Source organism: Mus caroli, chromosome 4 (genome assembly GCF_900094665.2).
Source record: "Mus caroli chromosome 4, CAROLI_EIJ_v1.1, whole genome shotgun sequence".
Classification (NCBI taxonomy): Eukaryota; Metazoa; Chordata; class Mammalia; order Rodentia; family Muridae; genus Mus; species Mus caroli.
Genome location: NC_034573.1, coordinates 127,187,983 through 127,214,122, shown reverse-complemented (window position 1 = coordinate 127,214,122; position 26,140 = coordinate 127,187,983). Strand labels below are relative to the sequence as shown.

The window sequence follows — 26,140 nt, the reverse complement described above, 5'->3', positions numbered from 1 at the left end:
CCCCTCAGTGAGTGACGGGGTACATACCTGAGAGTCTGCTGGGGAAGACAGAGAAGTGAAGGAGGAGGAGGAGGAGGGAGAGGAAGAGGAGGAGGGGGGACCTGCTCGTAGAGCGGCGGCTAGCTGGGGGCTGGGGTGCAGTCCATGAGGAGGGGTTTGGGGATGGGCAGCAAAGCTGGCAAGAAGCTGCCAGATCTCAGCGTCCATCCGCCTCTGAGCCTCATCCACCTGGGGACGAGGAGAGGAAGAAGTAGAGGACAGGAAGACATGGACAGAAAGACACCCATGAGGCTTGAGGCTCTGCCTTGCCCCAGGCTGAGCCCTCCCCATCTGATTCCCCAGCTCTGGGCCACCCATATGCCTGTGTGGATGTCCCCTATCCTCTCCTTGTGCCCTCTGCCTTCTCACTCCTAGACGGCAGGCAGAGCATTCTGGGATGAGTGTGGACTGGATCTGCTGGGGAGGAACCATGCCCAGGGTGCCCAGCATGGGGAGGATAGAAAGTTCTGTGGCAGCCATGGGTGGGGTGGGGGAGTGGGGTGGAGAGCTGCCCACAGCCCTACATAAGCCATTCTGGCGTGTCTGTAGAACACTGGAGTATGCTGGCCTAGACAGGCTTGGGGGAAGGTGAACCAGGAAAGCCTGGGTTTTGGTTCAAGGTCTGGCCTCTAGGTCCCCAGACAGAGCCTGAGCTTGCCTTAGGTTACCTGTGATGCCCGTTGTGCCCGGCCCCTGCCCTCTGGGTCCCCAAGGATCCTCCCCGTTGTCACAGCTGCCCGCCACTGTTCCTCTGAGAGGGATGTGCGGTTCTGATGGGGTGGAAGTCACAAGCCATCTCAGCCCTCACAGGGCTCAGGGTTATAGACAGGGTCTTCCCCATACATGGAACCAGCAAGGAAGGCCACAGTGACTAATGAGGGAGGCATACCCCATCTTGGGGCTGACACATAGTGTTGCTCCAGGCTACTGGAAGGGCACATGCATAGGTTAGTGGTGATTGCTGGCAAATACACACGAAACTGGGGAGCCCGCCACAGTCACATAGATTAACATCAAGCTAGTTTTCCTGTCTGCAGAACCCCAACTGTTGGCACCAGAAACACACCACGTGGCTGGTGGGCCATAGCACAGCACACACCCCTCCTGCTCTCGTTGGCAGTGAAGGCTCAAGCAGGGCACCCACGGGTGCAGGGCATCTCCCATGCAGGCTGAGGGGAACCATGACACATCCTGTATCGCATCCCCATTTCACACCACTCAACAAAGGGCATACCTGGTGAGCCCGGCGTAGCCGTGCAAACTGAGCCTCCCTCTGTGTGGGGGGCAGCGGGAAGCACCAGGGGAGGAGACAGAGAGAGGTCTGAGAGAGGCCAGGAGAGAAGGAGCCAAGGGGAAGAACGCACCGGAAGGCAGCCAGGTTGGACAGAGGGGTGGCACCTGTTTCTCACCAAGGAGCAGGGACTGGAAGGCCTCAAAGCCCTGCTGTAGTGAATGGACTGGGGTGCAGCTGAATGGGCACAGGCCTCCACTGGTCGGGGACTCACATACTAAGTCCCATGGGCCATGCTTCTATGGCCACGACTCCTTGAGAACCATATGTGGCTGCTTGGGGGTGTGTGTGTGTGTCACTTTTATTTATTATTTTACTTTTATGTATTTTGATTCAGGGGCATTCATTGATACATTGCCTGCATGTCTGTCTGTGTGAGGGTGTCAGATTCCCTGGAACTGAAGTTACAGACAATTGCGAGCTTCCATGTGGGTGCTTGGAATCGAACCTGAGTCCTCTGCGAGAGCTCCTAGTACTCCCAACACTTGAACTATCTCTCCAGCCCCCTGGCGTTCGCCTCTTAGACCCTGCCATCCACAAGACCATCCTTGATGATGCTGTCTTCCGATCAGACCTCATTTCAGTTGCAAAGAAGGCCCTCTCTGCTTAGCGCAGCCTTTTAAGGGCAGGTCTGACCTGGATACACATCCTGCCCATTATCGCCCACTAGTCCTGGGATTCAGGTAAAGTCCTTGACCTCTCTGACTTTACTTTCCTCTGCTAAGAAACGGCAGCAATGCTGGCTGGCTCACGCAATCATGGCTTAAGAGACCTTAAGTGGGGGTGTAGTCAGAGTTCAATAGAAATGACCTGAGAATTTCCATGCCAGCACTCAGCACCAAAGAGCACAGGGGGGTCCAAACTGGAACTGTCTCATCATGTTGTGGTGGAACATGTGACCTGGCCTAAAAGCTCAGTTGTTACCATCTGAGGGCTCAGTGTGTATCAGGCACAACTGTCTCAGCTACCCTGTGCTGGGGAGGTCAGGTGTCCAGTTAGTGGACAGCCCAGCTGAGATGTGACCTGAGGTGTGTTGGACCCTCAAAGGCAATACATAGCCTGCATCATGACATGGCAGCCACATGGCAGACCACAAACTTGTTCCTGAGTGCCTGTTGACCCCATGTTCAGGAAGGACCTGGCTCAGAGCTGGCATGCCGGGAGCCTACTCAGATCTTACCTTGTCTCCTTGGTATATTTCTNGCAGCTGCCAGTAGAAGGACTCTTGGCCGAGGTGGGCAAAGTTGCTGAAAGAGAGGCGGGCCCCATCGTGCACTGGTTCCACAGTGAAGCCCCCTGTCAGTTGGCTGTTGCNTTGAGGGTTCACCAGAGCAAAGCCTTGGAAGTCCCCAGGAGCAAAGTGGGTAGAGATCTGGCATCAGGAGGANGAACAGGGGTCAGCTAGGTCAGACACACCAAAGTGGGCAGGGCACAGAAAGAAGATGTCAGGGCAGGCAGGACATGGGGCTCGCTGAGACCAGGGCTGAGAGAGAAATGCTGGATATCTGGGGTGAGATGAAGGGGTGTGCTCAGTGCTGAGAGACCCCGGAAGGAGTCAGGTCACTGCGCTCAGTGCCGAGGTGAGCAGTAACGAAGGCCTGGAGACGGGTACCCTCGTGGAAGGCTGGCACCCAGCCCAGGACAGAGGACAGACTGACTCTTACCAGCTGGCGGGAGTAAGAGGAGCTGGCGCACTGCTGGGTGACACCCATGCAGAAACAGGGCAGGCAGCCTTCCGGGTTGCTGGCACTCAGGTGGAAGTGGTGAGGTCGGCAGTGACTGCAAGTACGGCCCTCCACCTGGGCCTGGGGGGAGACAGACACAAAGATGTGTGCAGGGACTCAGGGGTGTCTGCTGCACCTCAGAAACCTCTGGGGCCAGTCCTCCCAGCCACTACTTACCAGCAGTCGTAAGCAGCCCTACCTCCCCCACCCCATGACCAGGTCCCAGGATCCCCTCGGGTACCACCGGACTTCTCTTCAGCCCCGGTGGTGGACTGAGCTGGACTACACAGAAGGCAGGGCTTTGAACTAACCTTGCACTGGCACTGACCAGCGGCGTCACACTGGCTGCTGATGCTGCCATGGGGGTCACAGCCACAGCCCAGCACCTCTGGCACCTGACCATCTCCTGAAGTGTAAAGAAGCCACAGATGGCACAACCCCTAACCCAAGACTAAGCTCCTCCATCTCCACCACTCTCTAAGCCAGCACCAAGAGGACTGCTGCCTACTTGAGGACGTCGGCAGTGCCTCCTCCTGTGACAGAAAGGTAAGGCCACCTCACCCAGGTCCCAGAGAAACAAAGGAGCTGTCCTAGATTTCCCTGGAAAGAAAAGCATCCCCCAGTGCCCTCCCAAGTCTGCAACTCTACTCACTGTGGCAGGGCTGGCCCTGGCTGGGGTTGCCATAGTAACCTGGGGCACACCTGCAGGGAGAGAGAGAATGGAGTCCTGGGAAACTGGTGATGAAGGGCCTGGGCCCAAGGGCGGAATCTGGGCTAGGACTCAACGATCCCGCAGTAAAGAAAAAAGCCTTATCAACCTGTGAGCCCATTTCACAGATGGGGGAGAAAAAAGCAAGGGTGGGGCCAAGTCTACTGGCAGTGAGTTGACTCCATCAGGCCTTGACCCCAAGGGTCAAGATCAAGAGGTCTAATGTTGGGCCTGGTGGTGTGAGCCTATAACCACCTTCAGGAGACAGAGGTAGGAGGGTCAGTAGTTCAAGGCCATCCATGATGATACAATGAATTTGTAGCTATCCTGAACTACATGAAACGCCACCTCATAAAACCAAAACAGAGCAAAGGGTCCATTGCAAGGGTTCACAACCCGTGGATCATGACCCACAGGGGGTCAAATGACCCTTTCACAGCGGTTGCCAAAGACCACCGGAAAACACACATATTTACAGTAAGATTCATACCAGTAGCAAAGTTACAGTTATGAAGTAGCAACGAAAATAATTTTATGGTTGGGGGTCACGGCGACGTCAGGAACTGTATTAAAGGGTCGCAGCATTTGGAAGGTTAAGAACCATTGGCCTAATGGAAGGACTCTGGCCTGGATAAGATAAAGGCTGGGCTGGAAGGTGGGCTACAGGCCAATGCCAGGCTGCAGGGTGAGGCTCCCAAAGCGGAAAGCTGGTGGCCTTTAAGAGCCTGTGCAACGAAGAGCAGAAGTCACAGGCTCCTTGTGAATAGGACGGCTGGTCTCACTGATGGCGCTCAGGAACCCCTCCCCTGCTGAACCTCTGGCTCTTCCTACCAGCCATCTCACCTCTCACAGTGACGCCCGCTGTGTCCTGGTGAGCATGAGTCACAGGTGGGGTGGCCATCTGTGTCCAGGAAACAAGTGTGGGCAGCCCTGAGAGAGTGGGTAAGTCCAGTCAGTAAGGCATTGGCTGTTCCTGCTAGGCTCCCGCAGACCAGGGAGGTGGGGGAGATCTACACCAAGAGTTTCTTTCCCATCCCCACATTCAGTTCTCAGGGGCTAAGGTGGGTACACAGTCCCCATTTAAGAACCTGGGGCTCTGAAATGGAGGCTATCTCTCCCTAGTGGCCAGCCAGAATTTAGCTGTAACCTCTCCCCAGTGCTGGACCAGAGAGGAGGTAGGAAGGGTGGTGGGTATTTGAGGGCAGAGTGGGGCCCAGACTCACTGGCCAGCAGCAGGGGCTCCGTAGCATGGGCAGGGCTGGCAGTCCTGTGGTGTGCCCCGCTGGGCATCCCCATAGTACCCTGGCTGGCACTGTTCACAGCTAGCACCCTCCGTGTGGTGCTGGCAGCTCTGGAGGGACAGAAGGCAGGTTGAGGCTGGGCCCCTGAAAGCCAGGGCTCCCAGGATGGAGGAAGATGGAGGGTGAAGGGGCGGGGCTCACCTGGCATGCCCCTGTCTCAGGCTCACAGGTCTCTGAGTGGCCATGGCAGTTACAGCGCTCACAGGTGCCCAAGTAGAGCCCGCTGGGCACGCGTGTGTAACCCGTGTCACAGTCCTGGGGACAAAAAGACGGTGGAGGGCTGGGAACTCGGGAAGAAACAAAAAGCCGGAAAGCCTTGTGGAGGAAGCTGGGTGGAGAGGTGGGGGACCTAGGCTCACCTGGCAGGAAGGGCCGCGGTAACCAGGGGGGCAGGTACACTGCTCTACTTCCCGGGCTGAGTCCTGGCCAGTGTTCTCTGGCACAGCCACATCCATGCTGATACCAGAGAGCCTGGGTAGGAAGAGAGTCACAGTAAGGGCATGTTCACGGTGCACTTGGGAGACCTGGAGTCCTGTGTTCCAGCATCCTGTAGTCCCCGTTCGTTCTCCAATAGTCTCACAGGCTGTGGTAGCCACTCATACCTGCTGCTCTCTCCAAAGGGCTCTCATCCTCTACCCCCTCCTTGTCTGGACGCCCTAAACTATCCAGCTTCTCTGGGGACCCCTGGAAAGCTGACTCAGAAACCACTGGCCCTCAGCATGTTAAGATCCTGTAAGGGATGCAGCAGCATGCTAGCCATGCTACAGTGTGAGAGGCTATACCACATTTCTGCTTCCTCTGGAGACACCTCTGCCCCACCTCAGCCCCAGCTACCTGCTCTCAGCTGGTTGCTGCGTGTAAGATGCTTGGATGAGGAGGGCATCAATGCCTGCCAGGGCCATCAGCAGGTGCTCCCGTGTGGCTGGCTGCCCATCAGGCCGCTGCCACGCTTGCTGTAAGGAAAGTGACATGAGATCCATTCCTGACACCCTGGGGGCTGAGGCCCCCAAAGTGAGGAACAAGAAGGGATGGGGAGGGGCTCACCTCTTGGAAGGGCACTATGAAGTTGCTGGGTTGGCCAGGGCTGGGGTCCCTCGAGGCATGATGCTCCAACACAATGTTGTTGCCCTGCAACACCACCAGGGGCTGTCTGTGCAGGGGCGCAGAACTGGGCCGGGGCCTCTGCGTCACAGTGAAGCGCAGCTCTCCGCCGTAGGACGTCACCTGGAACAGGGGTGGACAGGCTTTGAGCAGGAGACTTCAGTCGGGCCACACTGTCTCTATCCTCCCAATGCCCTTCCTGCCTGTGTTGTTCCTCTGCCTTGCGCACCTTGTCCCCTCGGAAGCTGGCGGGAAGACTCCAAAAGTAGGGTTCAGACAAGAGGTTGTGGAAGGAAGAGAACGACAGCTCCCCGGGTGCGGGGGACAAGACCCCCTCGCTGGTGGTGTGGGTGCCTGCGGCGTTGGTCAGGCTGAACTGAGAGGGCTGTTCTGAGGCCCCGAGCACCTGGAGATGGAGAATGTTCGGATTGGGCAGGGGTGGTGGCGGTGGTGCCCCCACCCTCTGTCCCGGCTGTCCCATCCAGCTGCCGCCCTCTTGCGGGTACCTGGGCGCGGCTCCAGGAGGAGCTGCTGCACTGGCGACTGACTCCCATGCAGAAGCACTTGAGGCAGCCGTCCGGGTTTTGCTTGCTCAGGTGGAACGAGCCGTCCGAGCACTCATTGCACAAGCGCCCCACTACATTGTTCTGTGGACGTAGAGATGGGAGCTGCAGGATGGCCCACGAGGGGAGCTGCCTCGAACCAGCAGTTGAATCTATCCCCCAGTCTAGACGGGGGGTGGGGGGGGAGGTGTCCCAGAGAGCCATGGAAAGCGCACATACATATATGCGAGGCATCTCGGTCATTAGTGCTTACTGAAACTGGTCTCCCTTTTCTCATTGGCCACTAGGAGGCTCACAGATAATAGATTTGAAACACACCAAGCTGATAGAATTCACCGCCACTACAGCTGACGATGGGGAATGTCATGCATCACGCTGGTGTCTTCTGTTACAGCCTTGCGAGTGAGCGAGTGAGACTCAGAGATAAGAAAGGACACGCAGGGTCAACCGGACGCTCATCTCCTGAGTTATAAGATCGGGACTGCCTGACTGCAAAACCTGCCCAGTTCTTTTCTCCACTGACGTCTGATTCTCCCACTATTGATGAGATGTCAACACGAGACCTGACAGAGTGCTGTAGTTGAGGGCCAGAACGCTTGCAGCAGTTGCTGCAAGCATGCCAGGAAATTGAACTCAGGGTGGCTGACTTCTTAATCAGTGTTCCTGCCCACAGCCAGGACTCCCCTCATGGTACAGAAGACCAGCCAGGCCTATGGCCTCAGGCAAGGCAGTGCCCACTCGCCAAGGTACTTGAGAGGTTGGGCTCTCTTTCCTCCCCGGGGCCACCCTAAGGCTGGCCTGAGGTCTTGGAGGGAGTAGACAGTACACGTACCTTACAGCGGCAAGTCTCCCCTGAGGTGCCCAGGCTCCCTCGCTCATCACAGCGCACAAGTTCCTGGGCTGGAGGCAGAAGGAAAGCATTGGCAGGGTGGGTGGGAATGGGCAGCTCGCCAGGGATCTCTGGTGTGGGCTGGGAAGTCGGGGTGGGGGGTTGCGGGGACGGGGCGGGGAGGAGCCCAGCCCAGCAGGTTCTGTCAGGACATGGTCACAATACTCACTGGTGGGCCTGCACTTCCCGCCAGGCTGGATGGGGTTGCCTTCATATCCAAGGGCACAGCTGTGGGAGACAACACGGTCACACCCCAGCCAGGGCATGCTCTCTCCTACCCATAGCTCTTGTCAACTCCCCTTTACCTCTCACAGCGGCGGCCTGTGTAACCTGGGGCACAAGCGTCGCAAGTGGCTTGGCCGTCCGTGTCCAGGAAGCAAGTGTCTGAGAACCTGTGGGGACCAAGTGGTCAGGGTAGAAGGGTAGAACTCGGGTCTGGGATTGACATGCTCAACCCCAGGAAGACACACAGAGTGGCATGATGCCCTCTCTGGCCCCTGTGGCCTCATAGCAACTGTAGGAAGGGATATGGATCCATTATACAGAATGGAAAAATGAGGTCCACAAAATATCAAAGATCACGGACACCTCAGTGAGCAGGTTAGGACTGGAATTCATGTGGGTATCCAGTTTTCCTGACAGAGAATGTCCCCATGAGCCATACGCCTATATCCTGAGAGAGCTCTGACCTTCGGGAAGCGTCGATGTATGGGCAGGGACAGGGCCGGCAGGCAGTGGCTGTGGCCTTTGTGGCATCTCCAAAGAAGCCAGGCTTACACTTGTCACACTGAGGTCCTTCTGTGTTGTGCTGGCAATTCTAGAACAGGAGAAGGTAGACGGTGAATCGGGGCCTACTGTGTAGAATTGGGCCAGGCAGGCTCTAGAACGTTCCACAGCTTTGCAGATAGGAGCATCCAGGTGCCTCCCCGTGGCAGTTGTAGCCCAGCGTGACAGCCAGTCCCACAGATAGTTCCAAACACCTTGTGATAAGGATCCGAACCTGTCACCCTCTTCCAGGCTGCACCCAGGACAGCCTCTGTCCTGGACTCCATTCTGTCACCCTTATAAGCTACCTAGGGATCTGAAGACAGTGGCTCTACCATGTCTGTGCCTCCCTTTGATCAGCTCCACAGTCTAGCCCTTATCACTCTTCCCAAGAGATAAGGTGTAACGTCTAAGCCACACTCCCCGAAGCCCTCAAAGGAGAGAGACCTTCATCTCCCTTGTCTGGACACTCCACCTCTTGTTTTTGTTTGGTTTGTTTTAAATGGACATAAAATATAAATAAATTTAAATAAATTTATTTATTAAATAAATAAAAATACATTTATTTTTATTTTATGTGCATTGGTGCTCTGACTGCATGTATGTCTGTTTGAGGGTGTTGGGTCTCCTGGAGCTGGAACTAGAGACAGTTGTGAACTGCCATGTGGGTGCTAGGAATTGAACCCAGATCTCTGAGAAGAGCAGCCAGTGCTCTTAACCTCTCGGCCACCTTTCCAACCCCCGTACTCTTGTTAATGCGCCTGAAGGCCATGATAGCCACTCAAGCCATTCTAGAAATGATGCAGTGTTCATGGATGTAGTAGAGCCCCACTCCCATCCAGTGTCCAAGTGGTATCTTGCACTACTCACCAGGCAGTGGCCGTAGACAGGGTCACAGGAGCTGGCATGGCCATTGCAATTACAGCCAGAGCAAGTACCCAGGTAGGGCCCGCCAGGCACGCGGGTGAAGTGGGCATCGCAGCTCTCGCAAGACAAACCAGAATAGCCAATGGGGCATCTGTGGGGATAGGACCAAGAGAACGGCTGCAGGGACCACAGACCCTGCTAATTCACCTCTACCCCAGAGAGTGTCCCATGGTTCACAATCCCACTAGGGCAGGTACCTGCACTCCTCCACACTGTGAGCCCGGCCATGGATGGTGGTATGGGTGACAGTGGTGTCCATGACAATGTCACTCAGCCCCACACTGGCCATCTTGGTGTTATACACTGTCTGTAGCAGGACAGCCTCCAGGCTTGCCAGGGCCTGCAGCATCTCAGCCCGCTGGACAGGCCGGCCAGACTCATGGACCCAGTGTTCCTGGAGGGGACAGGGTTGTTCTGACTGTCAGTGCCTGCAGGCACCCCTCCCCACTACACCAATCCCCAAGATTCTGGTGCCACTCACCTCTGAGAGCTGGACCTGACGCTGGTTCAGAGTTCCAGGATGGGTGGGGGTGTGACCTCGAGAGTGTAGGCGGTACCCTGCACCCACGAGGATCACATCTGGTTTCTGCACCGGCTCCAGCATGCCTCGTGCCAGTTCATAGCGCACTTTGTAGCGCAGGAAGCCTCCATAGGAGTCCACCTGGCCGAGACAGGACAGATCAGGGCAGGGCAGTCATCCCCAGGCAGCTGAATCCTGTTTTCTAGGTCCTTAGTCTGCCCACAGGCGGCTTATAGAGAAGTGGGCACAGGGAGCTGTCATGGCTGAAAACATGTAATGCTGTACCCAGGGAGGCCAATGTGGGGCATTCTACCAGCCCACAGGGTACTTAGGGAAGAACCCAAAGTGGGTTAGAAGAGCAGAGATCTTGCCTCGTCCCTAGAGATGCAGCTGCCCTGCTTCAGGGTGAGCAGGATCGAGCAGACCCCGCCCTCCTTACCTTGTTGCCCAGAAACTGCTTGGGTAAGGCCCAGAAAGCATCGTGGACAAGAAATCGGCGGGACAGGTCGACCAGCTGGAACTCCTGCAGGGTGGGGTCGATCTGCAGCTGGGTGGAGGAGAGGGGCGGCACACCGGGCTGTGAGGGCATCGTCACATTCACACCTGCAAGGACAGAAGCAAGGTGAGGATGGCAGCCCATGCTTAGCAGAGGACAGCTAGCCTGAGAGCTGGGACCCAGGGAGGGGGAACTGGGAGAAAACAGATGCCTCCCTCCTGACATCAGGTTGTAGCCAAGCAGAGCTGGGCATGGCACACATGTAATCCCAGCACTCCTGGACAAATCATGAGTTTAAATTGAAGGACAGCCTGGGCTGCATACGACCCTGTCTTAATCCAGCCACTCCCTCCCCAAAAATTTTTCTTCTCTTTCTCATTGTTTTTATCCTCTGAAGCTTCAGTGCATGGTCTAGGGAAGGCCATCACTGTAGTGTGACAGTTGGGAGTCGTGTTAGGTGACACAGCATCAAGGAAAGGGCAAGAGGCTCACTGCAGCAGACTTCTCAGAGCCTCTGGACCACTGAGGGGAGCAGAAAGGAAGCGCTCAAAAAGGGGATCACTCTTATCTTATGGGGGTCACTGGTCCAACCCTCTCCTGGTGTGTGCATGGACATGTGCACAGACTCACTCCCCACAGCACAGACTCACTCACCCGTAGGATTTCCCTACAGCATCCTGCCAGCCCCAAAGACCGACATCACTTTACATGACGGTAGGGGCACTTGGTACCTACACTCTGTTGTTTGGTGCTCCCTTGTTGGTGGCAATCCAACTGTGTGTGTGTATGGGGTGTGTGTGTGTGTGTACATGTTTATATGCAAATGTGTGAACTTGTATGTGTGTGCCTGCGGAGGTCAGAGGTTGATGTTGGACGTTTTCCTCAATCAGCCTCTACCTTAACAAAACAACACAAACTACTACATTTGTTTATTTATGTGCGTGTACGCACACGCCTCAGTACGCCTATGGAGGTCAGGGGCCAACTTTAGATAATCTGTTCTCTCCTTCCATCATGTTGGTTGAAGGGAGTGAATTCAGGTCATCAGTCAGGCTTGGGGGCAAGCACCTTTACCCCCTAAGCCATCTCAGCAGCCCTCTCTGTCTTTGTTTGGTTTGTTTGGTTTTGGTTTTGTCTCTGTACATAGCCTTGGCTGTTCTGGAACTCACTATGTAGATCAAGACAGCCTTGAACTCGGAGACCTGGCTCACTCTGGCCCCCAGTCTTGGAATTAAAAGCATGTTCGCCATGCTTGGCTGCTTTTTTTTTTTTTAATGATTTATTTTCTCTTTTGAATGTATGAAAATATGTCTTGGGAGGTGTGCATACACGAATAGGTGCAGATGCCAGCAGAACTCAGAAAACGGTGTTGGATCCCCCCCTCCCGGAGCGAGCTGCTTTTCCGGGGCTGGGAATTGAACCTATGCCCTCTGGAAGAGCAGCAAGTACTCTTAGCCAATTTATCAACTCCATGGATCTGCACCTATTTTTTGAGACAGGGTTTCTCACTGACCCTGGAGTTCCTAGGCTGACTGGCCGGCACAGCCCCTTCTGTTTCTGCCTCCCCAGGGCTGGGGTTTCAGGTTCACATCATGGTATTTGGCTTTCGCATGGGTGCTGGGGCTCAAACTCAAGTCCTTAACGCTTCTGTGGCAAGCACTTCGCTGACTCAGCTATTTCTCCATCCCTCGTTTTAGTTGTGCTTTTGTGTGTGTGTGTGTGTGTGTGTGTGTGTGTGTGTGTGTGTGTGNGTTGTGCTTTTGTGTGTGTGTGTGTGTGTGTGTGTGTGTGTGTGTGTGTGTGTGTGAGAGAGAGAGAGAGAGAGAGAGAGAGAGAAGAGAGAGAAGAGGTAGGGTCTAGGTTCCAGAGTCTATCCTCCCTACAACCCAAGGCAGGGAGGCTGCAAACAAGACAGAGATCTGGCTTGAGCTAAAGGCTTTTCTGACATAACTCGGTGTTTCTGGGTCACTCTCTGCCCTTTGGCCCAGGTTCTTCCCCACCTGTCCCAGGTTCTGTAGGAGCCAGGAGCCCACCCATCCACACACCCTTGAAGTCATTGGGCTGGTCAAAGCTCAGTCGGATCTGGTCCCGGAAACGCAGGCTGCTCTGGCACACGTTGGTCACACCAAAGCAGAAGCAGGGCAGGCAGGAGGCACTGTCCTCCAGGTAGAAGTGCCCGTCAGGGCAGGGCCCTGCTTGGAGGGATAGGAGGGTCTGTGGTTAGCCACCAACAGGAGGTCCTGAGGAACTGGTGCCAGTCACCCACTCTGCACCCACCCACCCACTCATGCCTGCCGGCCTGTCTACAGCACCTCGCTGCGGGACGAGCTCCAGTACGCCGTCTGGAATGCCGAACACCATGCCACGCGAGTTCATGGCCTCACAGGTGTAAGCGCCCTGGTCTGCCTCCTTCACGTCACGGATGATCAGCGTGCCACGCCCACCCTCGCTGGTCATTGTCACCCTGGTAGGCCCCAAGACAGTGGTGGATTAGGTTTGAGCCCCGGACGCAGCCTCTTCCGCAGGCAAGTCGCCCCCACCGGAGTGAGTCGCACCTGGGATGAGCAGGGATGTGGCCCCAGTTGAGCCTCCAGTTGATGATGGGTGTGGGGACACCAGTGGCTACGCAGGTGAAAGTCACTGTCTGGCCCCGGGAAGCCTGGATGGACTGCTGGGGAGGCGTCACTACCTGGGGAGGCACTGGGGACGGCAGAGCAGAGCGGGAGAGAAGTGTTTAATCAATAGGAGAGAGGAGACGGAGTCCAGATCAAATAGAATCAAGTGGAACCTGCCCAGTGCCGCCCCTGCTGGCTTCCTCCTCACTCACTGCAGCCAAACTCATCACTTCGGTCAGGGCAGTCGGATTCCTCGTCACAGTGGAAGCTGGCCGGGATGCAGCGGCTGGTGGAGACGCACTGGAAGTGCGTGGGCCCACATACTTCTCCAGGCTGCTTGACAGCTGGGGACAGAGCCAATGGGAGTGAGCATAGAGCACTGGCTGCCGGGCAAAGGCAGCTCATCTGTCACCTTCTCCAGGTGTCCTCTGGGTCACTCCTCCCCCCCCCCCCCGTCTTGCCCACTTGACCCACAATGCCTCCAAAACTGAGCCAAATACAATGAGTTATAAAGCAACCAGCTCTGGCATTCTGTCACAATAACCCAAAGCAGACAGAGTAGCCCACAGTTTAGGCTGTGGCTCGCACATCAGTCTAGGATACCATCTTCACAGAAATGCGCATAGCCCACGCTCTCATCACACGCTGACACAGTAACAAAGAACAGACTAATGGCCACCAAAATACAGTGAAGCAGGCAGGACAGACCTGGCCAAAAGACTGTCCCCTAACGGTAGTTCCAAACACAAATCCTTTACTAAGCAGTAAGGCCAACACCCCTCCCAGAGCAGCCTCAGGGGGACAGTAGGGCCTGGTATACTCACAACAATTGGCCTCATCTGTCCGGTCCTCACAATCAAAGTCACCATCACAGCGCCACAACTTGAGAGCACAGTGCCCATTTTCACAGGCGAACTCGTTAGGCTCACAGGGTGGAGGGGACGCTGTGTGGATCAGGCATGGGGTTCACAACAGTCGGTCCTCGGCTGACCGGACCCCTGCCCCCACTCTCCAGCCGCAGTGCTCACTCACCACAGCCCAGTTCGTCGCTGCCATCCCTGCAGTCTTCCTGTCCATCACAGAGGTAGTCTCGAGGGATGCAGTGTCCGCTGTGGCATGAGGCCTCCTTGGGCCCACAGGCTGAGGGCCCAGGAACACTGGGTAACAGAAACTGAGGTCCATGCGTGACTGGCGGTGGAAGTGTTGTGGCTGCTTCTGGCCAGAGTGGTAAAGGTGACACCTTCCCCACAGCAGGTGTCGGGGTGCTGAGCTCGGGGACTGCCTCCTCTGTGGGCAGGATCCCTTGATGTTTAGTGAACATCCCCTCTCACCCCTAACCCCACAGTCCCCCCATGCTCCCTGAAGTCTACCCATAAGCAGCCTCTGCCATCAGTCTTTCTCCACCTCCACCTCCTTCAGAGCTCTCTGCTTGCCCCAAAACCTTGTAGCTCAGATGAGCCTCAGATATAGCCCAGCCCTAGGCAGGCCACCTAGGGACCCCCTTGGAAGTTCCCAACAGCTCCTCACCACAGTTGAGTTCATCAGACATGTCCCTGCAGTCAGGCCTCCGGTCACAGCGATACTCCAGAGCCACACACTCATTATACCTGTGGCAAGCAAACTCCGTCTCTGTGCAGACTCTTGGGAACTGGTGCACTGTAGGGTGTAGGGGAGGGGGGAGTCAGGAAGCAGCCTGAGGAAGCTAGCACCATGACAGACGGCACAGGCAAGGCATGGCTGTGAGTGGCTCTGAACACCTGAGTCGGACCACTGTGGCAGACAGCAAGAGCAAGAAGCACATGGTGTACACACTCCTGGCACGCGTGGAACGCAGTGCAGAACCCCTGACATGGACCTTTTTCACACAGGTGACATGCCACACGCATGCAGCCACCATGCCGTACACGTGCAGACCACGGCCTGGCCCAGAGTGGAAGGAGGCAGCCAAGTGGCCTTTGCCCTTCTTTTCTCCCTCCATCTGTCAGGTTCACTAGGAACCCCCTGGACCTCAGCCAGGCTCACACGCTCACCTGGTGTCACTGTGACCCCCACAGCAGCTGGGGGTGGCGGGGGGGTCTGTGCTGGAAAGGAAGCCGTAGTCAGAAACTATACTACCAAGCCTGTCCCCTCTCCCCCAGTCAGAACTCACTGAGGTGAGGAACAGATGGCTAGGCTTCCAGCAAACTTCAGACCTGGGTCTGAAAACCCAACAGAGCAAGTTTAGTTTGGGGGTGCACTGACAGAGACTCGGGGTGCATATAGAACAAAGGCGCTCACTAGGTTTGTTTATTTGGTTGGTTGCTTTGCTTTGCTTTTTAGCCTTGTAGACTTGATACCATGTAGGGATAGAACTGGTCCTGTCTGGAGCTTCAGTGAGTCAGAGGCACATGACATGACAAATGAGAGTCTACTCTGTAAGGACACTGAGGTGGTGGGAAGGAACCAATGAAGGGCTGAGTAGCACAGCCTATGAGAAATAAACCAGAACTGGTCCAGGAAAGACTTGGTGGAAAGACAGGGCAGCGGGCACAGTGACCGGAAGCCTGGACTAACTGACGCTGAGCACCCGGGCCTGGCTTTTGCATCTAACAGCTGTGTGACTTTGGGCCCGTTTCCTGTCCTTTCAGGGCCTGTTTGTCTTCCATTTCCCATCCAACATGGCTTCCGAGAGAGCAGCACACAAATGGGATCTGATTTGCATCCCCATTGCTGTGAGCGGCTGCTTTTTCTTCCTGAGCCTCAGTTCCCTCACCTTGAAAACACGAGGAATACTTTATGGAACTTGGGAGGCCCCCGATGGATGCTGGGTATCGGGGCCTCATGCACAGGGCCTGCCTGCATTCACTTGGTGCTTGGGAAAAGACGGACGGATTTCAGTCAGCAAACACACACAATGAGATGGGTGTATGTGTGTGTGTGTGGTGTGTGTGGTGTGTGTCTTTGCCTGTATAGACGCATACCATGAAGATGCACATGTATGTGATGTGTGTGGGTATGGAGGCCTGAGGCTGACACTGGTTGTCTTCCTTGATCTGTCTTTACCTTTTATACTGAGGCAGAGTGTCTCTCCTGAGTCAGAGCTTGCTGACTCTATAGTCTAGCCAGCTAGCTTGCCCTGGGGAGGCCGTCCCTGGCTCCTGACAGCTGGATGGATTACAGGCAGGTTCACACTCTCCTGGTATTTGCATGGATGCGAGGGATCTGACCTCTAGTCCTCAAGTTCTCCCTGAAAACGTTTCTCCTTTGGGGGCGGGGCAAGGGGGGTGTTTCGAGACAGGGTTTCTCTGTGTAGCCCTAGCTGTCGTGGAACTCACTCTGTAGACCAGGCTGGTCTCGAACTCAGAGATCCTCCCGCCTCTACCTCCTGAACGCTGAGATCATAAGTGTGTGGCCTCTACCCCCTGGCTCAGCATAAGCTTTTTTTAAACTCCCCAGTCCAACAACTATTGTTTAACTGGATGCTGGTGTCTTCTGACACTGTATAAAGTGTTTATAAAGTGCGTATAAAGGAGAGTACTGTATAAAGGAGTTGAATCTCCTGTCAAAATACAGAGGTCTACAAGGAGACAGCTTCCGAGGTGCTAGCTAGAGGAAGCAGTCTGGCTCTCCCCAGGTAGAGACTTTAAACAAGACTGACGGTCAGGCTCAGGATGGACTGAGCTCCTTATCTCTAGGGCTCTGCTTGTCCAGGTCAGGATGGCCCAAGGTAGAGACACCGAAGTGGGCCAGAGTCTGAGGAACTGGAGGGGAGGAGTGACCTGAGTGGGTCTGGAGGACAGGCTCACCTGTGCCCAGGCGTCGGAACTTGAACCCCCAGGGGGAGGTGACATAGGGGCCGATGGAGCCACTGGAGACCACTGTATGCAGCACCTCTTGAATCTGAGATCCGTCCGCATTCCCTTCCGAGCCAACATCCAGCTCAACAAAGACCCAGCCATCCAGTTCCCTGGGAAGGAAAAGGCCTGGAATCTGCACGCCTCTGTCAAGTTCCTGCGAGACACCCGGACCCCTCTACCTGGGCAGCCTGGGCCTAAGGTAAGGCCATTTCTTTATTTTTTCTTTTTTTTAAATATTTGTTTATTTATTTATTATATGTAAGTACACTGTAGCTGTCTTCAGACACTCCAGAAGAGGGCATCAGATTTCGTTACAGATGGTTGTGAGTCTCCATGTGGTTGCTGGGATTTGAACTCAGGACCTTTGGAAGAGCAGTCGGTGCTCTTAACCGCTGAGCCATCTCACCAGCCCAGGTAGGGCCATTTCTGGTAATGGATCCCCCACCTATGCTTTCTGAATCCCCATCAAAAAAAAATAATCCACTCCTCAGGACCCTCCCTGACCTGTTCTTGGTACCCAGGCCCCTCCCCATCCTTGGCCACCCCTTCTGGTTGCCCCCTGCCCTTCCCATCCCCAGGAATCCATCTCACTTGATGAACACCACACTGACAATCTGGTCTCCGGGGATCTTCCTGTATTCAGGCTCCAGCTGTGGGGGACACACCACCATCAGATGCTGCCTACATATTCCGGCATTGCTCTGCCACCCCAGGGAGCTCCCAATCCCAGGTATACTCTCTCACCTACCTTTTCTACCACAGCCTCCGACACCTCTCGGAACTCCTTGGCATTTGCATCCTCCAGCTGGGGGCTGTACTCAATGGACCGTGTAAAATTTACCAGAGCCCGGAAATAAACTATGGAAGAGAAAGAAGGTGGGGGGAAGTCGTGGTGAAGGGCCACGGTAGCCTGGCAGGTGGGAGCCCTGCAGGCAGGCTGTAAATAAGAGGTTGGACCCCCACACCGGCTGACACCTGTGTGTCCTCAGAAAGGCCCAGCACAGCTTGTCACGACACAGCCCACAGCAGCCTGGAAGGTCTGTCCAGGGCTCAGAGGAGGCTAGGTAGGAAGGGACCGGTTGCAGGGCACTGGCGAGCCCACCACTGGTGAGGAACACCGCTTTATTGTGATGTGTTTTTCCAGTCAGTTCTTCGTCATGCTCTGGACTCAGCTCAGCAGCCATACTCTCTAAGATGACCACCTTGGCTGCCCTAGCTGCTGTGTGGCCACCATTCTGGGCTCTCACAGAACCTTTACTTCCCAAACTGGGAACCTTCCCCCTCCCCCTTTTGCATCAATTCTACTGAGTACATCTGGGCCACCCGGTACCACAGTGGCAAAGATCTAGAGTCAGCTACTCCACACACTGACCTGCCTCAATGAAAGTCTCATTCAAAAAAAAAAAAAAAAAAGCCAGGCAGTGGTGGCTCACGCCTTTGATCCCAGCACTTGGGAGGCAGAGACAGGTGGATTTCTGAGTTCCAGGCCAGCCTGGTCTACAGAGTGAGTTCCAGGACAGCCAGAGCTACAAAGAGAAACCCTGTCTCAAAAAAACAAAACAAAACAAAACAAAACAAAAAAACAAAAAACAAAAAAAGAAAAAAAGAAAGTCTCATTCCTTCTTCAGGAAATGTGGGGGTGAGGGAGTCAAAGCACTCCCACCCCATGGCTGCCACACGGAGTAAAGGACACTTGGCTTCCCGCACTGCTCCTGTGTGCAGAGCCAGCACTTGGGACTGAGAAGTGTGGTCACCTGTCACCCTGCCCCACCAAAGTAGGAGGCTCCAGGAGGAAACGGAGAACCCACTCATGCATGGCCCAAGGGCTTATCTGTGAGTCATGGTCAAATAAACTCAAGTCATTCTGCTGTGAATATAACATATGACTGCCGTTTCCTTCAGCGCCGGATGTATACAACACAGATTATAGACACAGATTATCAGTTTGGCTGGAGTTTGGGTCTCAAGTCTTCCAAAGGTCCACGAGTTGAAAGCTCGGTCCCCAGCTTATAGCGCTATTGGAAGGTAGGAAACCTCTTAGCAAGTGTTCTTATTCAACTAAGCCATCTCTCCAGCCTCTGGCTGTTTTGCTGTTGGGAAGTGGAGCCTACTGGATAGGAGTTAGGTCACTGAGGGAGAGTCTAGCCTCACAAGGGATATTGAGACTCAGCTCTTACGTCTCCTCTCTCTGCTTCTCAGACACTAGCAGGTGAGCCAGACTCCTCTGCCAAACACTCCCATTACAGTATACTGTGCCGACACAGGCCCAAAGCAGCAGAGCCAACGGCCCTGTTCTGAAACTCTTGAAACTGAACCAAAGGAAATCTTTCTCCCTTCTATGCTGACTACATCACAGTGATGGACAGCTGGGCAGCACAATGATCTTGAGTTGGAATTGTGGATTGAACTCTCTAGTGGCAGATGAGCCGGACATTTGTATGTGTAAGTACATGCACACCCACGTGTGCACATGTATATACATACATATAACACATACGCAACTAGCAGATGCCAGACAAATAATAACCAAATCCATCTATACAATATGCCTACATTACACAGAGAATGGTGTGTACACACATAAACACACAAACACATTCCCAATTATTTCTTCGTGTGTGTGTGTGTGTGTGTGTGTGTGTGTGTGTGTGTGTATGTGTGATCTATGTGCACACATGCAAGGAGACACACGTGCCCATGAGCACATAGAGGCCAGAATAAGACATGGAAGGAGTGTCTTGCTCTATCAGTCCGCCTTCTTTCCCTGAGCTGGGGGCTCTCACTGAACCTGAAGCTGGGTTGGCCTCCAGTAATCCTAGAGATCCTGGCTCTACACCTGTCACCCTGTCACAGTTGGGGCTAAAGGGCCTGGGAGCCATGACAGCCTTTTAAACATGAATGTTGGGGATTTAAACTCAGAGTCTCTTGCTTAGGCGTTGTTCTGTTTTGGAGACAGGGGTTTTGTTGGGCAGTGGTGGACCTACTTTAATCCAAGCACTTGGGAGGCAGAGGCAGGCGGATTTCTGAGTTCGAGGCCAGCCTGGTCTACAGAGTGAGTTCCAGGACAGCCAGGGCTACACAGAGAAACCCTGTCTCAAAACAAACAAACAAACAAAGTTGGAGAAAGGGTTTCATATGTAGCCCTGGCTGTCCTGGAACTTACTATGTAGACTAAGCTGGCCTCCAACTCAGAGATCCAGCTGCCTTTGTTTCCTGCATGCTGGGATTAAAGGCGTGCGCCACCATGCCCAGTCCAGCAAGTACTTTTATTCAATAGAGTCATTTTTTTCCAGCCTGTTTGTCACTGTCTGAAACAGGGACTAGGGAGGCAGAGCACTAGGGAGGCAGAGGCAGGTGGATTTCTGAGTTTAAGACCAGTCTGGTCTATAGAGTGAGTTCCAGGACAGCCAGGGCTACACAGAGAAACCCTGTCTTGGAAAAAAAAAAGAAAGAAAGAAAGAAAGGGAAAAAAATATGTATCTAAGGATGTGCAAACTTCTGATGCCCCTGCCCCGACCTCCAGAAAGCTGGGATCAAAGGCACGTGCCACCACACTCAGCCTCCCAATCATTTCTTAAGTCCCTATCATGTACAGAATGTTTTTGTGTACTTGTGAGTTTCAGCACAGGTTATAAATACCAGGTTATGGGGTCTGGAGAGATGGATCAGCGGGTAAGAGCACTAACTGCTCTTCTGAAGGTCCTGAGTTCAAATCCTAGCAACCACATGGTGGCTCACAACCATCCATAATGAGGTCTGATGCCCTCTTCTGGTGTGTCTGAAGACAGCTACAGTGTACTTACATATAACAATAAATAAATCTTAAAAAAAAAAACCACCAGGTTACTAAGAGTCACCAAGTAATCTGAAGTGTTTGCAGGGTGCTCAGAACACTCCCTGGCTTGTCACTGTGTGGAGGTAAGGCAGCTCACTAGTTAATGACCCTACTGCTGGAGCAGAATGGCCCACGATGGCCTGTGACATTTCTGAGCTCTAAGGTTGCATCTGTAACCGGAGGCCAACAGTGACCATCCCAAGTGCTGCTGTGAGGATCCACATGGTTCCTGGAGCACAGCAAGGGAGCACGGTTGACAATAGCTATTAACTCAGACCTCCTGGACAAGCCCTAGACCAGGAAAGGATTCAGGTAAGAAGCAACATGAATTGCCTACTGTGTGCCGGGTGATGCTCTAGGGTAGGGGTGCAGCCTACTGTGTGCCAGGTGGTGTTCTAGGGCAGGGGTACAGCAATAGACTCATCAAATGCAAGTTTCCATCCCCAGGGAGAGCATTTTCTAGTGGGGGGGGGGAGGAAATAAACCAAATGGGTAAGAAAGTGTGGACTATAGGGATTGGGGGCTGGGGAGAGAGCCTGCTAGGGTGGGAGTGTACAGTTTTCCATGGGGATCCAAGAAGGGAGTCTCTTTGAAGGAAAGGGGTGAGCCACGGGCAGTGTCTGTGAGAAGACACCACGCACAGGGGAACGGACAAGTGCCAAGGCCCTGAGACTGAAGTGCACATGTGACATCTGGTCAAGATGTATGTGACATCCTGGGTTGAGAGGTATCTTCCACTTTACTCTCTCTGTTTTGGGCCTAGAGGTGCACAGCCCCCAAACCAGGGTGTACTCCCTCTATGGCTCGGGCTAAGAGGGTTCCCGGGGCCCTGGGCCAGGTGCAGGAGTGGACCCTATACTGTCAGGGCATGCTTGTGTCTGCTCTGAACCGCAGCCAATGGTGGGGCCGGGCTCGTGGGTGCTGAGTAGGTGGAGCTTGTGGGTGGAGTGTGGGGCTCTGAGCTCCACCACAGAGGCTTCTTGTCTGCAAGCACAGAGGCCCATTGAGAGCCCCCACCCCGGCCCCTGGCCTCAGCCCACGGCCAAGTTCGGGTGAGGAGGCCAGGCCTCTGCCCAGGAATGTGCCCACTCCTGAGGAGAGTGTCAGAGTGTCACAAAGCCCCTTTCTACCAGGGCCTGGGAAGGGCTGGAGTCCTCCAGCCTGACCCCTCTCCTTGTCCCAAGGCAGAGGCAAGGCAGGGCAAGCACCCCACGTATGTAGGCAGCGTGTGCCGAGGCCCCACCCAGACTGAGATGGCTGGACCTGTAAGGCTGCCTGGGGGAGGGGATAGGGGGTGCTCTGGGCATCTGTCCTGACCAGACCTCCCCCACCTGACCTCCTGACCCTAGCTAAAGCATTCACTGAGATCAGAGGCTGGAAAGGAGGAAGATTATGCTGCCCTGAGTCCTGGTGAGTGAGAGGCATACACCCCTAGCCTCTAGAGGCCACCCCAGCTCCAAGTATCCATTCCTGCTTAGCAGAGTCCTCATCATGACTGGGCTGAGTCTCCAGGTTGGGAGCCCTTAGCTGGGCAGCGCACCAGCCTGTTCAGAGGCTCAGACAAGCTGCTCCCAACTCCAAAGAGCCTGGCTGCATCCCGGGCACCACCAGTAGAGGAAGAACAGCAGGGCGCCAGCACTATGTTCCAATCTGGAGCCATGCTGGGCGAGGCCCAGGGACTGGCCTGCACTTGGCTGTTCAGAGAGGGCCGCCTCTGACCTCCTGTGTGGCTCTTGGCCAAGGTGGGCTGGACAGAGGACCACAGGGAGAAAGACTGAATGTCAAGGATGAGCGGGGAGGGAGGTCTGCAGAGCGATGACAGGAAGAGCAGAGCCGGCAAAGGAGACAGACAACCAGAGACACTGGAGCAGGGACACACAGAAACCAGAGTGGGCAGACAGCAGAGAAATGTCTAGGCGGTGGCAAAGATGGGGAGGACAGAGAGAGCAGGAGAGGGAAGAGACAGTGGCACAGATGGAGCTGGAGAGTCAAGGAGAGAGTGGACAGAAGTTACCACAGGGGTAGAGAAATATGCAGTCACCAGAGCAGGACACCAGCTAGGGGGAGAGACTGACAGGCAGGTTAGGAGAGGAGTGAGGTCTACCTACATAGGAAGGGCGTCAGTCCTGGGCGAGCTCATAGGCTACGTACACATCAAGACCTTGAGCATCGGGATATACACCTGTGCCTCCCAGATGGGACTAAGCCCAGCCGCTGGCCATACCCCAAGGGCAGCCAGCTGCGCAGAGCTGAGGCTGGAGGCTTAGGGCCCATCAGCTCACACAACTGTCATTTGGCAGGAAGGGGACCATCTCCACAGGTCCCTTGGGGCTTCTGCTAAAAGATGAGACCTCTGCAACCAACAGGCCTGCTCTGAGGACCCCCTGAGCAACTTACCCATCTGGAAGTCCCCGCTGCCCACGTCTCCGCTGCCGAGGCCATCTGCAAGAAAAAGTGAGACTATACTCAGCCACAACAAATACTCACTGAGCACCAACGTGGTGCCAGGCATTGTAAGCTCCTGGCCCAGTGGTGAAGGGTGTACACAGAACACAGGACAGTTACTCCACCCACACCCCATGCCTAGTTAGCTTGGAAGCCTCCATCAGAGCGTATGGCCTGAGGTCCCAAATTCCAGGGACCGTCTGTCCAGTGGGTGGGGCAGAGGAGCCAGGTCAGGTTGACTTACAAATAGGGACAAGGAGGAGATAAGGTGGAGAGGATGTGTCCCCTACTGTGAACTGTCAACCACTTTCCCCTGAGTGGTGGCCAGCCTAGGGTCAGAGAGGTGGGCCGATCCCAGGATCATGAGGCTCGGAGTTCAGGACATCCACATCTTTTTTTGTTTGTTTCTTCTAGTGGGTGTATGCCTGTGACCACATGTGTGCCACCGTGAGCACATGGAGGTCCCAGCTGGGTCCGTCCTTCTACGACGCCAGTTATAGAGATTGGACTGAAGTCGTGAGACTTGGTTGCAAGCACCCACTGAACCATCTTGCTAGCTCTAATCTATTTTGTGCATGTGTTGTTCTTAAAATAAGATTTATTTTTTTTTTTTTTTAAGGAATTTCTTCCTTTCTTTATTTATTATATGTAAGTACACCGTAGCTGTCCTCAGATACTCCAGAAGAGGGCATCAGATTTCGTTACGGATGGTTGTGAGCCACCATGTGGTTGCTGGGATTTGAACTCTGGACCTTCGGAAGAGCAGTCGGCGCTCTTAACCACTGAGCCATCTCGCCAGCCCCAAGATTTATTTATTTTATGTATGTGAGTACACTATGGCTGTTTTTAGACACACCAGAAGAGGGCATCGGGTCCCATGACAGATGGTTGTGAGCCTCCTTGTGGTTGCAAGGAATTGAACTCAGGACCTCTGGAAGAGCAGTCAGTGCTCTTAACCACTGAGCCATCTCTCCAGCCCCCACATGTGTTGTTCTTTGGTGGTTTGTTGTTGTTTTTAAGACAAGGTCTCATTTAAGGCAGGCTGGTCTCGAACTCATGTATAGTGGAGGCTAGCCTGGAACTCCTGATCTTTCTGCCTCCACCTCCCAAGTTCAGGAATTAAGTAGGTATATACCACCATGCTCAATTTATGGACCATCTCTTGAGGTCCTATCTGGGGTGAGTTTCATAGAACTTTCTTTTTTTTTCTATTTATTATTATTATTATTTATTTATTTATTATATGTAAGTACACTGTAGTTGTCTTCAGACACTCCAGAAGAGGGAGTCAAATCTCGTTACGGATGGTTGTGAGCCACCATGTGGTTGCTGGGATTTGAACTCCGAACCTTTGGAAGAGCAATCGGGTGCTCTTACCCACTGAGCCATCTCACCAGCCCCTTCATAGAACTTTCTACAGCCAGAACTGTTCCTGGAAACCCTCCATCCCTAGTAGGGGGGACACATGACTCACCTCCCGATGCGTCATCTGCCAGCAGGTCCTCATCATCAGAGAGGTATGAGTAGGTCCAGCCATACCGGCTCGCTGTGACAGTCTCTGTGTCCTCAGGGAGGGAAAGGCCATCGTAGGCCCTCAGCCCATGCGTCACCTATGGGAGATGACAGCCCATGAATTACCCTCTCCTGTTAATCGCCAAACCCTAGGGCCCTCCCTTCTCTTCATTTCAGAGAGGACCCAAATTCCATCCCAATTGCTCCCCACCGTTGCTATATTCACTACAGCTAAGAGAAGCAGGAGGAGTCACTTTTTGTGAATCAGCTATCCAAAGATCCACTAACGCCAGGAGGACTCAGAGCCTAATGTGCAGATTCTCAAGGACTCTTTGGAGAAAGCAGACAGCAAAAGGAAGATCATTTGGTAAAAGGTGGCTTCCTTGTCTTTGGAGAATGCAAGGGACACCCAGGACACGAGAGTAGGCAAGGGGACATTAGGTAACCTGGAAAGACATTGGCAGGTAGAGGAGTGACCAGTTTAAGTGTGGAGGGGACAAGGGCAGAAGCGAGAGAATTGATGTAGACTTCTGTGACAGTTCCTCCCTCCTCAAGTCCTTGGCCTTTACCACCAGGTCTGGTGTCCAAGCCTGGTCACAGGCAGCACATTCCACTGCTCAGAACACATAAAACCCTGCAGCTAAGTCATCCCACTGCTCAGAACACATAAAGCCCCGCAGCTAAATGCTTGTGTCTAAATGGAGGCAAGACAGACATCAGCTCCCCACGACCTCAGGCTAATGCTAAGCTCAAGTGCATCTCTGGCATCTGTCCTGGGAAAGCGAGGGGGAGGTTCGGGGCAGCGGCACAGCACAAGGCTAAGCAAGAGGTCCAGGGACCCATGACCCAGGCTTTCCCCAGAAATGGCTGTGGGCTGCGAATGCCTGCATCTACTTGGACAATATCTAGATGTTTTCAAAGGTGTTGTCCAGGTAACTAAGAGGAAAACCATCCAGGGAACCCAAAGGCTGGGAGGCCCCAGGCCCAGGTATTCAATGACCCCAGAACAATCCAGAATTCTGGTGAAAGGGCTTCAGGCACCGCGGAGGCTCAGCCACCGGTGTCTGGTCAGAGGGACACAGTTCCTTGTGAAAACCCCAATTCTATACATGTCCCCCAGGGCCTTCTGCTGCAATGTCCTTTCTTGCCTGGTTTCTAGAACCAACTCTTGTTATCCCTTACATCTACTTAGCCATCACCCCTAATTGCCCAGTAACAAAAAGGCAGAACTAGCCTGGTGTATCGGCTCACACCGATAATCCCAACACTTAGGCTAGGGGCAAGAGAATCAGTTCAAGGTCAACCTTGGCTGCACAGCAAAGTGGAGGTCAGTGTGGGTTACCTAAGACCTTATCTCAAACACACACACACACACACACACACACACACACACACACACACACACACTCACTCACACACTTATGGGCAAACCACTGGTCTCTCCTTCACTCTGTGTGGCACTCTCTCCCATCCTATGTTGCCGTTCCCATAAGTAGACACAAAATCCCTGGGTCTGTCTTATCTGCTGCCAGTTGATCCACACTGCCAGGCACAGCCATCGTGTGTGTGTGT

The 26,140-nt window shown here is 54.2% G+C and overlaps 1 protein-coding gene across 1 annotated transcript in view; it reads right to left on the bottom strand.

Annotated features, from left to right (window-relative positions):
• Hspg2 (heparan sulfate proteoglycan 2) overlaps window positions 1–26,140 on the bottom strand; it is a 102,353-nt gene that overhangs the window by 45,831 nt on the left and 30,382 nt on the right. Inside the window, exons 2-33 of the mRNA XM_021159573.2 lie at window positions 24,531–24,666; window positions 23,009–23,053; window positions 17,525–17,634; window positions 17,368–17,426; window positions 16,726–16,886; window positions 14,468–14,596; window positions 13,973–14,227; window positions 13,765–13,884; window positions 13,153–13,284; window positions 12,881–13,025; window positions 12,638–12,789; window positions 12,371–12,517; window positions 10,269–10,432; window positions 9,791–9,970; window positions 9,507–9,703; window positions 9,253–9,400; window positions 8,307–8,434; window positions 7,923–8,009; window positions 7,787–7,845; window positions 7,561–7,628; window positions 6,672–6,812; window positions 6,395–6,571; window positions 6,109–6,288; window positions 5,899–6,017; window positions 5,424–5,535; window positions 5,206–5,319; window positions 4,987–5,114; window positions 4,607–4,693; window positions 3,707–3,756; window positions 3,366–3,460; window positions 2,995–3,135; window positions 2,511–2,702 (exon numbers count right to left, since the gene is read on the bottom strand). Of these exons, the coding sequence (XP_021015232.1) occupies window positions 2,511–2,702; window positions 2,995–3,135; window positions 3,366–3,460; window positions 3,707–3,756; window positions 4,607–4,693; window positions 4,987–5,114; window positions 5,206–5,319; window positions 5,424–5,535; window positions 5,899–6,017; window positions 6,109–6,288; window positions 6,395–6,571; window positions 6,672–6,812; window positions 7,561–7,628; window positions 7,787–7,845; window positions 7,923–8,009; window positions 8,307–8,434; window positions 9,253–9,400; window positions 9,507–9,703; window positions 9,791–9,970; window positions 10,269–10,432; window positions 12,371–12,517; window positions 12,638–12,789; window positions 12,881–13,025; window positions 13,153–13,284; window positions 13,765–13,884; window positions 13,973–14,227; window positions 14,468–14,596; window positions 16,726–16,886; window positions 17,368–17,426; window positions 17,525–17,634; window positions 23,009–23,053; window positions 24,531–24,666 (4,158 nt within the window). The remainder of the gene's footprint in view (window positions 1–2,510; window positions 2,703–2,994; window positions 3,136–3,365; window positions 3,461–3,706; window positions 3,757–4,606; window positions 4,694–4,986; window positions 5,115–5,205; window positions 5,320–5,423; window positions 5,536–5,898; window positions 6,018–6,108; window positions 6,289–6,394; window positions 6,572–6,671; window positions 6,813–7,560; window positions 7,629–7,786; window positions 7,846–7,922; window positions 8,010–8,306; window positions 8,435–9,252; window positions 9,401–9,506; window positions 9,704–9,790; window positions 9,971–10,268; window positions 10,433–12,370; window positions 12,518–12,637; window positions 12,790–12,880; window positions 13,026–13,152; window positions 13,285–13,764; window positions 13,885–13,972; window positions 14,228–14,467; window positions 14,597–16,725; window positions 16,887–17,367; window positions 17,427–17,524; window positions 17,635–23,008; window positions 23,054–24,530; window positions 24,667–26,140) is intronic.